Source organism: Schistocerca cancellata, chromosome 4, assembly GCF_023864275.1.
Source record: "Schistocerca cancellata isolate TAMUIC-IGC-003103 chromosome 4, iqSchCanc2.1, whole genome shotgun sequence".
NCBI lineage: Eukaryota > Metazoa > Arthropoda > Insecta > Orthoptera > Acrididae > Schistocerca > Schistocerca cancellata.
The window spans coordinates 666,218,612-666,231,841 of NC_064629.1; the positions used below are offsets into that span (position 1 = coordinate 666,218,612).

The 13,230-nt window shown below is 40.2% G+C and overlaps 1 protein-coding gene across 1 annotated transcript in view; it reads right to left on the reverse strand.

Annotated features, from left to right (window-relative positions):
• The window catches only part of LOC126184374 (glutamate receptor ionotropic, kainate 2-like), a 326,740-nt gene that overhangs the window by 163,846 nt on the left and 149,664 nt on the right, over nt 1-13,230 (reverse strand). Inside the window, exon 7 of the mRNA XM_049926759.1 lies at nt 98-182. Coding sequence (XP_049782716.1) covers nt 98-182 — 85 coding nt within the window. The remainder of the gene's footprint in view (nt 1-97; nt 183-13,230) is intronic.

A 13,230-nucleotide genomic window follows, 5' to 3' on the forward strand; every position in this document is an offset into this window, starting at 1 on the left:
AATTTCATCAAAATTAATTCAGCGGTTTAGTCATGAAAACGTATCAGACAGAATTGCTTTTGCATTTATAATATTAATACTGAGAAGTGCTACTTACCTAGATTCATGAAAGGCATTGTGAAGTCCACAACTGATTCCCGCTCGTAAGTTATCGTCAGGTCACATATTGCCAGATCAGCTCTCTGCAATTTAAGGAAGATAAACTTCTTTGTGAGTTCCACTGAAAACAAGATTATTGATATTTCAAGATTATAACGTAGAGGACATTTAAATTCCGTCTTAATAATCGCTATTGAAATTTCTGTACTTAAAAGCATTCACAAATAAACAGCTTAGTAAAAGATTCAGAAACACAAAAGAACTTTCCTTCTTGAACTTCAGTTTTCTATTGGTCTAATATTGTCTTTTATTTCTATCCGCCCTGTGGCAGTCCCTGTACCTCCAAGTATATAGCGTTATCAACATCATCGTAATCTATGGCATATGTTTTTATCTTGCTCTTCTTCAACGGATGATCACTGGGTTATTAGCGTAATCATTCGTAGATATTGTGGTGTCACCGCCAGACACCACACTTGCTAGGTGGTAGCCTTTAAATCGGCCGCGGTCCGTTAGTATACGACGGACCCGCGTATCGCCACTGTCAGTGATGGCAGACCGAGCGCCGCCACACGACAGGTCTAGAGAGACGTCCTATTACTCGCCCCAGTTGTACGGACGACTTTGCTAGCGAAGCTACACTGACAAATACGCTCTCATTTGCCGAGACGATAGTTAGCATAGCCTTCAGCTACGTCATTTGCTACGACCTAGCAAGGCGCCATTTATCCTTTGCTATGTATCTAATGAAGCATGAACCATCAGACCGATGTACACCAATTATGGATTAAAGTTAAGTATTACATCAACTACGTACTTTATTTAGTAGACTCATCTTCTTTAACTGTTCCAGACCTCACGCCATCCTGCGTGAGCTTATAGCGTGCATTGCGGCCTCCTCTAGCAACACGGTGTTGGCTCTTCTGCCAACACTACAGATATGACAACAATTTCGTATCAACTTGGTATTCTTATGGTAATTTTTTAGAAATTTCTTCCCAGGCCTGTTCTGATACTTTTAATAACATATTTTCTTAGGCTACGTAAGATTTTACGCTACAGTATCAGTTACATAGACGATTAGTTGTGAAATTACGATCACCAGTCTCGGACATAAGCCAAAAGATTATTTTTGTTTCTGCAGACTGGAGAAACAACTTGGCGTGAGTGATAGTTGGTTATGCATGCTAATTACACAGGAGTTTGTCTGGCTGATAGTGCGTTAACTTACGTAAGCGATGTCTATATAATTCCAGAATAAATCACACTCATTCACAGAAAGTAATCCAAACGGAATTAGGTTTAGGAAAATAATGAAATTCATTTACTAAATAATGCACAGGCGTAGGAAAGAGTAGTTTCAAAGTACCCCATTATTCTGGTTCTGGTTCTGGTTCACGTGTGATTTTTCAGTTTCAATCAAGGTGAAGCAAACACTAAAACCCAAGATCCACTTCGTATGTTACGTCTCATGTGTGATGGATGCATTCTTGCAGACTGATCTACACATTCACTAAAACTACGAACGCCCTACACACAGGACATGCTCCACACGCTGACACACTGTATACTAACCCATGCCATCCCCAGTGCGTTACCAAATGTACCTATACTTTGCTACCGTTGCTCCATCTTCTTCAACTGAATACCGTAAAAATTTCACAATAATGCTTCTACAGTTCGTAATAAATATGTAGTGTGGCTTTTATTCTGCAATTTGAATTATCCTACAGCACAGTGAAATATGAAACAGTCCATGATTTATTAATAAATATGGCCCCGACATCTTTTATAGGTAATTAGTTTTGAAGCAATCACTCAAATTTTATACTTTTATACACACAAGAGTGATATCATTATTTTCTATCTACAGTCAGTTGGTGTGATTAAGTCATACTTCATTGCAGTCAAAGGTGCACACTTATTAACATAAAAGAATTTGACTCATTACTCCATTTCATACACTTGCGGTACCATGACGACCGCACAGACAGAAATATATACAAATAGGGGAACTCCATATAGAACAGGATACTTCACGTTTAACAAATTTTGTAAAATAAAGGTTCACAAGAAAACACTTCTTAAAGGTAGATAAAGTCACCTCGTGATATAACCTAACACATCTTGCATGAGAATCACTTTCTGTATGAAATACATTTCATAAACTTTTCCAAAGAAATCCTTGCATATTTACAGTTCAGCCCCACCCACGAGGCAAAAGTGGATACGACAATTTTTAGTGAAACTATTGGATAAACGTTAAAATTATTGGTAATATCATCTTAAAACAAGATATAAAGTTGTTTAATGAACAGTTTTGACCAAAGAATAGAGGTTCTTCAAAAAAATCATTAACTACAAGAAAGTATTTACTATTGTTATTCTGAAAAAGGTACAATTATTTTTAATGTTTATAACTGTTACTTCTACTTTGTTGAATCTCATCGCTCATGCACCAGACGTATTTTCTGCTTCACGAATAGACAAAAAACGATGGCTATTAATAAATACTTTAGCCCAGGTCTGCCCTGGCAAACAAGTTTCTTTGTCATATCTGTATGGTATGTCATTTCCTTATTCTAGCTGATAGGTTAGTGATCTGACAATGAGATTTCATCGTTGGACTAAAACGTCTGCTCTTCAATGACTTCAGATATACTACCGGCTCGTCTTTTTGTACTCAGTCAACACATTCTTGAATTTCCCATCTGATCTGTCAACTCTGTAATTGAATTTTTTTAACCTTACGAATGTATCTTTCTAACTATGATTTGCGTACGTTATACATCGTAGATGCTTTAAATACTCCCATTTCAGAAGATAAAACGGCTGAAACTGCAGTTTACATTGATTTAACACCCAACTGCTGTCTGTTAGGCTTTCTAATGTAAGTTCACAGCATATGGAAAAGCAAGGGAGGGAAAACAAAAATCTACTTGCATCAAATATTGAAGAGGAAGAACGGGACACTATCCCATTCTGCTCGGTCCCGTTCCGCGCCAAGAGCAGGTTTCAGCTTAACAACTTTTATGGAGCATAATAACTGACGTATTTTAACGTATTAGGTAATTGATGCATAGAGAATGGCATGAACTTAAAGATTATATGTCATTTAAGGGCGTAGAATTAGGAATGAACTGCTTATCTTGCATAAATTCACCAAAACATTTAAAAACAAAGCTGGAAACCTGAAGGACAACCGTTTACGTACAAGTAGCACTCCCAACCAAGTCAAAATTTCTGTTGCGCCTTCCTTTCTTTTAGAGACATGGTTGCATGTCACTAAAATAAGTTGCAGTATTCTCCAGTCTAGAAAACAGCACAACGTCGTTGTACCCCACTGTTCCGTTCTGCATCGCATTCCCCTATAGGCTACATTACGCCACGTTTTTTTATTTCCCATCTGGTCTATTATAAATTGATCTTCCTATTATCTTACGTCCTTACACGAATACATTTACTTATTTATCGTTATTAGTTATAAAGTAATTGTGTTTAATAAATATAATTTTTTAATGATTGTAGGTGTATGCGAAGTACTCTTTTGCGGCGCTTTGATTTTTTCACTCTCTGGTGTGATTTTACTGCATAAATCTCGCAATTGAACTTAGATAAAAAAAGCCACAATAAAACAATTATTCTAGAGTAAGATCTGAGATCATTATGCTAAAGGATTGTGTTGAAAGATTCGTCCTAATTTCTTGCAGGTAATGCACAGATAGAATGAACGTCACTATTGTAGGGCTGTGTTTCACTTTATAGCAATATATGCAACAGCTATGCTAACTGACACAGGTAACATAATGGCTAAACGTGTGCTGTTCATATGCAGGTTGAAACAATATTGTTGTCGACGCGGTGAGAGAAGGTATTACCGTCATCTCTCCTGAAAGTGGCTCATTTTTGTCTGGTGTGCTTATATGGATATAACGTCACCAAATAGACCTGACCTATTTGACATGTCTGCATTGAAACTTGTGTCAGTGACCATGAGGGGACCGTAGCAACAACAGTGATAAAAATAATAATTCCGTGTGGCCTTAACGTCCTGGTGCAAATCTTTCAATTTGGTGCCACTTCGGCCAGCTGTGTATCACTAACTCACCCAAGTAATCTTACTGGGGGGGAAAGTGACCTACATTTTAACGTGTAATCCGAACCACGTGTCGTACCCTGTTAACTTCACGTAACTGAAATGTGAAACCCAGGTTAAAGGCAGGCTGAAATATTCCATGGGTCTATAGGGTATAAGATTCCATAGTTTTTGGTTTCCAGGTGCACGCTTCACAACTAGACCACCTGGCTTGATGTAGCAATAATTATTGCTAAAGTACAAACGCCAAATACAAGACGAAAGATTTAAATTTTCAGTAAACTAGGTAACATCTACATCTACGTACATACTCCGCAAGTCACCATATGGTGCATGGCGAAGGGTATCTTTTACCACTACAAGTCATTTCCTTTGCTGTTCCACTTGCAAATAGAGCGAGGGATAAACGACCGTCTATAAGCCTCCATACAAGCCCTAATTTCTCGTATCTTATCTTTGTGATCCTTATGAAAAATGTACGTTAGCGGCAGTAGAATCGATCTTCAGTAGGCTTCAAATGCCGGTTCTCTAAATATCCGCAATAGTACCTCACAAAAACAGCGTCGTCTTTCCTCCAAGACGTCTTTCCGCCTTCCCGTAATACTTGCTTGATGATCAAATCTACTGTGGACAAATATAGCAGAAAAAGAAAGAAACATGAATATAAAACGTAAAATAACAATTTAAAACTTAAAACAAAAGGAAATGGAAATTAGCCTTTGACATCATTGGCCGGGAGGCCCCTTACGGGGCGGATCCGGCCGCCTTGGTGCATGTCTCATTACATTCGACGCCACATTTGGCGACCTGCGCCCCGAATGGGGATGAAATGATGATGAAGACAAGACAACACTCAGTCCCTGGGCGGAGAAAATCCCGACCCAGCCAGGAATCTAACCCGGGCCCCTTAGGACGGTAGTCCGTCACGCTGACCATTCAGCTGTCGGGGCGGACAAAATAAAACAAATTTGAGTAAAATAAATAATTTGAATAATAATGAATGTTTAGATATTTCAATCAGGTATCTTGAAAATACTTCAAGAGCACATTGCGTACAGCTTATTTATCAAAATTGGTATTTCAGGAACTAGCTTTATTACACATGGAAGTATGTGGCTTGAAACCTTCTTCAGTTTATGTTGCAATAAAAGTTTTCATTTTTCAAAATTAATTAATGGTGGTGGAATATTCTGGTAAATTTCAAATTATTGCAAGAAGTCATTATATAGTTTTCGAGAACGTTAATTACATATCAACTTTTATATGAAAAACATTTTCTTATATATCATATATCCCCAGGTGGCGGATAGGGGAATGCCTCCTAGATATAGGTGGTACTGGGGAAATCAAATACCCAGGGCGGACCAAAAACTAACGAAATGTAGCGTCTGAACTCCTAGAGGAGCGGCTACAAACAGCGTCTGTTCTCCATGTTAGGAGCGGCTGAACACACACTCTGGAACTTACAATCCCAGTTTTAACCTCGGAATGGCCCAAAAAGCCATCTCCCCCCTGAATTTCAAACAACTATGCATGATGTCAATTTCTCTAGATAGAACTACTCCAGGAGGTAACCAATCCTCCGCCGCTAACAGCAGCGCAATCAGGCCTAAGGATTCTGGAGAGCCTGAAGCACCATGTCGTTCAAGAAATTCAAAATCCTCTAAACTGAAGAAAAACAACGTACATTTCTTTGGAACCCTAAATATTAACTCGTTCTTGAAGCCGGGAAAACTGAAGCAGCTCACCAAAGTCTTGAAGGTATATAAAATCCAAATATGTGCGCTGCAGGAAACCAGATTTACAGATGAAGATTTAATGGATTATGAAGGATACAGGATATTTAAAGGAAAGAAAGGCTGGAACCCATGTGGAAGAGGCCTTCCCCACCTTGGAACAGGCTTCATCGTGAAATCTAACTGGGTAAACTCAATAACCTACTTCCAGTCACCTAATGAACGCTTGTCTTTTCTCACATTTCGCGCCCTAAATAAAACCTATACACTTATTAACTGCCACGCACCCATCAACAATGACAATAAGAAAAACCCTCAGAAAGTAGATACATATTGGGAATCTCTAGACCACGAACTTTCTAAAATCCCAACATCAAGTGTGAAAATACTGTTTGGGGACTTCAATGCACAAATAGGCCAAGAAAAAAAATACAAAAAAACAGTAGGAAACTACCCGGCTCACAAAAGGACAAACAGAAATGGAGAAAGATTAATAGAACTATGCAAGGGTCATAACTTAAAATTAATGTCTACAAATTTCAAAAAACCTCCTAAGAAACAGAAAACATGGAAATCACCAAACACAAGTATTGGAGAGTTCCAGATAGATCACATAGCCATCACACACTATCATCAAAAAGAAATAATGAATGTGAGAGTTCGGAAAGGGGCAAACATTGTAACTGACCACTACTTATCGACAATCAAATTAAATTTCACACCACAAAGAAAGAAACAAATACAAAACAGGAAAACTCAAAAGATAGACGCAAACATCTTGAAAGAGAAAAGAGAAGAATTCTGTCAAAACATAGTTATATGTTCGGATAAATGGGAAGATATAAAAGAAGGAATGATAAGATCTGCTCAAGAAGTCGCAAAAATGAAAAAGAGAAAGAAACACGAATGGTGGGATGAGATATGTGAGGAAGCAATAGAACAAAGGATGAAGGCATGGAAGAAATGGCACTCAACCAAAAGTGATAAGGACTACCTGGAGTTCAAACAGCAAAGATCTTCTACAGCAAAACTCATTAGATCAGTAAAAAGACTATTTGAAAAGAACCAACTTATACAAATGGATAAAGATTTTAAGAGAAACAATAACAGATCCTTTTACAGCACATTCAGACAGAAACTACAAAAATATGTAGCACCAAATCTGTGTTTCAAAGATACCAGTGGAAAACTGGCAATGAATAATGAAGAAAATTGTGAAATATTAGCAAAATATTTTGAACAACTCCTCAACTGTCAGGAACCTATTGAAAAATTACCGGCCAGCACCCCAAACACAGTAAACAATAATTCTGAACCCCCATGCCTCATAGAAATCAGAGAAATCATTAAAAACCTTAAGAACAATAAAGCACCAGGGGAAGACATGATAATTGCAGAAATGTGGAAAAGTGTGGATAATACAACTCAAGAAAAACTACTGGGAATAATCAATGAGATTTGGAGAACGGAACGTATACCGGAAGAATGGAAAACTGCATTAATCCACCCCATCTTCAAGAAAGGGGATAAAACCGATGCAAATAACTACAGAGGGATATCTTTACTTCCGGTAACGTATAAAATTCTATCTAAGGCCCTACAAAACAGATTGGAGAAACAACTTGATCAAGAAATTGGTGAATACCAAGCAGGCTTTAGGAAGGGAAGATCTTGTGTGGAGCAAATTTTAAACTTGAAGTTAATTATTAAATATAGACGATTAAGTGTAAAAGACATCTTTATCACGTTTGTTGACTTCAAGAAGGCGTACGACTCCGTTGACAGAACAACCTTGGTTAACATCCTTAGGGAGTTTGGAGCAGACAAGAAAACAGTCGCAATCGTCAAAGAAACACTTACGGATACCTATGCCAAAGTAAAGTTCCGTGGTGAGGTATCCAGACCATTCAAAATCAGAACAGGATTAAGACAAGGAGATGGGTTGTCACCTACCCTATTCAACTGTGTGTTAGAAAAAGTTATTAGAGAGTGGAGGAAGAAAACGACTGAAGAAGGAATACAAAAAATCAGATTAGGAAGAATAAGGGATGGATTAGAAGTAGATTGCCTCGCTTTTGCTGATGACTTAGCGATTCTGGCAGGAAGTTTGGAAGAAGCAGTCAAACAGATCAATATTCTGAATGAAACAGCAGAAAAAGCAGGACTGAAAATCTCCTTTGAAAAGACAGAGTACCTAACCAATGTAAAAGAGGCACCGAACAATATGATTACAAAGTATGGCCAGATAAAGAAGGTTTCTAATTTCAAATATTTAGGGGAAATCATCCAGCCCAATGCTTCAGATAAAGAAGGAAATAAAACAAGAACAAGAAAAATGGAAATGGCATTCCAGCTAACAAAGAATGTGTACAACAAGAAGTCAGTATCAATTAACGCAAAAATAAGGCACTACAACACTGTGATTAAGCCAGAGTGTCTGTATGCATCTGAATGTTTAACAATGAACACTAACAAGGAAATGGAAGCTATAGCAAAAAAGGAGCGAAAAATCATTAGAAGAGTACTTGGGCCGAGGTTTGAGAATGGGACTTGGAAGCTTAGAAGTAATAGAGAAGTGTATGACAAAATTGAGAAAGTGGGAGATACTATGAGGAAGAGAAGAGTAAGCTTTTACGCCCATGTGAAAAGAATGAATGATGAAAGGCTGACAAAGAAAATATTCATGTTTTTTGACAAGAACCCCAGAACCCAAATTACCTGGTTCAAAGAAGTCAAAGCAGACTTAGAGGAGATGGGTATAGGAGAAGATGATATAACCAACAGAGACTTGATGAGGGACAAAATTCAACATTTTGAAGGATTGGAAGTGAAGAAGAGAAGAACTGGAGTAACAGTGTGGACAGAAGACCGAAGGGAGCAGTACAGAGAGAGGATGAAGACATATTGGTAGAAGAGAAAAGAGGAGGAGCGCAATAGGAGAAATGTACATTGAAAAATAGTTGTTTAACGCGGTCCCTAGACGGCCAAAATCGGAAAAAAAAATTGTTCGGAAGATATTTCCTCTGAACGTTTACCTTAAGAGTGAAATTGGGCACATACAAAAAACATGTACTGCATTATTTCACCCCCTTTCCACACCCGCTAAGTTTTATCAAGATTTACACTTGGGTTGTACCCTTGTTAGTGAAATCAAGGAAGAGTTATTGCATCCTGAGACCTCTCCGAAAATAAAATTGCAGATGCGCGAGAGACAGTTGGCGCATCAGGACCGCGCAACGTGTCGGTCTATGGAGCGTTTCCACATCGGTGCTTAAGCACTGCACAGCTCCGACTATGGTCTGTTCAAAAACTACTTTAGGACTGACACTTCGGCAGGACCACGTGGAAGCGGGGAGCAGAGTTGCCACGTCTAGCACAGAACACAACGCAAAACCTTTATATTTCATTCAACTCAATCAAACACATAAGCTATTAGATGTACAAAGCTGAAACAGACATCATTTTCTTATGGAGGAGCTGCACTATGTTTTCATTTGAGTTTTATTTGCGGCAGCAAATTTTTAAGACGATATACGAGAAGTTTGATAAAATGCATTTACTGATGACGTTACCGAATTTTCGATATGCGAGAAACCTTTTTGCTATCGGACGTAGATAAAAAAACCTTACGAAAATACACCACATTTTCATCTGCTCTAAACTGGAACGTTGTGGCAATCCATTAGCACCTGATAATTTGAGTATAATACAACGGCGCCTGGTAACGTTTGGTGTAACTGCGAGAGGCAGAACGAAAGGTTTCTCAGTAACCTGTTATTACATGTTCTGATCGTATTTTCTACTTATTTCTTACAACAACAAAAGTTTGCCTGTTAATTAAGGTGATGGAACTTAACTCACCGGTTTGGAAGAAAGAGAATTAGTGGAACAATATACACTACCCCAGTACGGCAGCAGTTATAATGCAAACAGTGCGAGGAATTCATTTTGTGCGATTAAGATCGAGTTCCTTAGATGAACGTCGCTGGATGCAGATAATAATTAGAGCCTTTTTATTAACAGACAGAACTTATAAAAATTAATTTCGGTGTGCAGTTACGTAAACCACCCTTATCGAACATTCTACTGAATCCTACTGTCCATCTTTATCGTGATGACCATGAATAAACTCTACTGCTATTACTCTCGTCCTGCCGGCCTCGGTGGCCGAGCGGTTCTAGGCGCTTCAGTCCGGAACCACGCAGCTGCTACGGTCGCAGGTTCGAATCCTGCCTCGGGCATGGATGTGTGTGATGACCTTAGGTTAGTTAGGTTTAAGTAGTTCTAAGTTCTAGGGGACTGATGACCACAGATGTTAAGTCCCATAGTGCTCAGAGCCATTTGAACCATTTGAACCATTTGTCTTGACGGTAAACAGCGTGATTTCTTTCTTTTTCTTTTATTATTACTTGCAACGTAATTCTTAATTTGGATCTGCATCAGTTAGGCTGGCTCAAAGTGGCTGTAACGAGGGGGCAAACTTATGGCTGTGTGCCCACATAATATTACCAGCTCGTCCTTCGCAGCTAAAGCAATCTTGAAACAGACTGTGGCGCCGACTAGGCAGGCAGTTCGAGATCATGTACGTGACACTGCTGAGCACTTCTTTGCCGGAGAAGTAAAGAAAGTAGAGAAAGTAGGCTCACGTGCAAACGCCTGGTAGAAACGTGGTCACGACCGCCTCAAAATGATATCAGTACCGACGGTCCGCATACGAGTTAGGTAGCAAGCAGGATTAACTTGGTCCCCCCTCCCAAAAAAAAAATAATGTAACCGATTCGAAATGAAAAGATGCTGGGCCATTGAAAGAAGGCGAACTCAGTAGTTAAAAACAGAATGTCTGATTTTTAGTTGTGCAGCTCCGCTGTACGGATATAGATTTAATTCATGAATGCTGTATTTTTAAAGAAACTACGAGGGGCGTGGCAGATTGTGACTGTGCTCTTGTAACAACACAACGCTCGTTCCGATACGAGTCTGAAAAGCGCGGCTGCAATCCCTAAAACGAGGTTCCACTTACTGCCAAACCCACTGTATTCTGCTGAGTTGACCGCTTCTGATTATCACTTGTTCGGGGCTATGAAGAAACCTCTCCGACGACATTATTTCGCTACCATTCAGGAACCGAGAACAGCCGCCCTGTGGTGAGTGCGATACACTCGATAAAATAATTCGAGGAGAGTCTTGAGAAGTCAACGGGGCCGATTCACGATTATACTGTGTGGTCGTACCTGGAACCCTGTTTCAGCGATGGCTATGCTTTTCCGACTCGTATAGGACGAGCGTTGTCACGTTGCAAGAGCACTTTTCGTGACGGTGCATACTCTGCACACACTGCAACCAGTACCTTGTAAATATCCGCATGCTGTAGTTGATGATGAGACTCCATGTTGTCTCCTCACATAATGACGGCAGTCTGGTAAACGAGCTGCACTGTGCAGCGATTAAACTTCTAGTGATTATCCTGCCACCTGCGGTTCGAGCAAAGCACTGCATATTTGCAACTGTAATAATGAATAAAATGGGGCACCATGAATGACGGGAAAAAATAAATATGTAAATCAATGTGAGCCTCTTGTAATTATAAGGATAAAGACCACTGCACTTCAAGCGATGAATGTAGGAATTATTTGATTCTTGATTTAATATTCCGTATCAATATTGTGACCCATAAAAAATTAACTGAATAGATTCTCACATGCCGTGCTACACTCACTTACTTGCAGTTTTCCTCAACAAAACTCTACAATAATTTTATCTTTTCCACAACTGAATTCCATATTTTTAATTGCTTTTGTCTTACAAGGAACCCATCGAGTGCGAGGAAGCAAAAGTCCAATGATGTTTACGGCATTCAGCGCTCCACATAGTGCCTGTCATGCAACCACAATGTTGGTTGCTAACCGCAACAGGGCGCGGGAGTGGAGGTATCCAATGGTGAGCACAGCATGAGGCTATGGACCGTAGTTGAACAGCTTAGTCGACGAGTAGCTCACAGCAGTGCTACGGTGCTAGTGGTGGTGATACAGAGCAGAGCAATGGAAAGGGTTAAAAAAAAAGCGAACATTGCATTGTACCTACAACAACAATTATGGAAGCTGACATTTCGTCAGAAAGGAACCCAAGAAATTTCGCAGAGTGAGAAAGAGGTGTCAGCTGAAGTATTAGCTTTTATGCATTATGTGTCAGAAGAATGTGTGGTATTGTATACACTCGATTGTGCGAAGAATGTACACGAGGAACACAATGGTGACGATACGTGCTTAACAACTGAAATTGATATTGAAACAGGCGTCGAGCCATGTAGTTAATGATCGTTGACAGGGAGCCACAAATCCCGTCTCCAGCGAACTTGTGACTGGGACACACTCACTCGCCACCGGCAATTACAACGACACATCCGCAACGTGCTTATTGCGAAGAAACACCGTGCCTGGCGACAGACATGGACACAAGTCAACGCCACGCCCCCAATAATTCCTTCCAAGTATTGGTCTGCTTTCCATCGCCTCACTGGGAACCGCCCTACCCCGCAACACCCTCTCCTCGTTGATAACGGTCCGTTTCCTGACAACCTCAGTAAGGGCAACCACTTTGAGTCCCACCTATCCGATGTTCTTTCCATTCCAGATGATCCCCAATTTGATTATTCCCTCTTCCCCGACGTCATCGAACGTAGAGACGCCTCTGCTCCTCCCCTTGCTCCTAGCTTCCAGTACTTGAGCCATACACCACCATTGGAGCTTAACACTCCCATCACTACACAGGACATCATCTTCACACTCTGCACTAAAAGCAACACCGCCCCAGCCACGACCGTGTTACCTACCACCATCACAAACACTGCCTTCCATCCTTCCTTGCAGTCCTTGCCGCCCTCTACAACGTAATCCTTGCCACTGGCTTCTACCCCAACCTGTAGAAAACCTCCTGTATTATGATGTTCCCCAAACCTAACAAGCCTCTGTTTGATGCCTCTTCCTATCGCCCTATCTGTCTCACCTCGGTGTTCAGCAAGCTCCTGGAATCCATCCTTACCCAGTGCATCCATCACCACCTCCACCAACACTGACTGTGGCATTTGACCTTCCTTCTCTGCTCATGATCTACCCCTATGCCTCACCCATCTCCTCTCCCTCCAGCTTAACTCCCATCGCTCGGCCATTTTTGTATCCCTAGACCTTGAAAGACCTAAAACCGCATATGGGATCCCAGTCTCCTGTTTAAACTCCAGACCTACACCCTTCCTATTAACTATGTGCATCTGATTGCCTCCTTCCTCTCCCACCACCCCTCCTA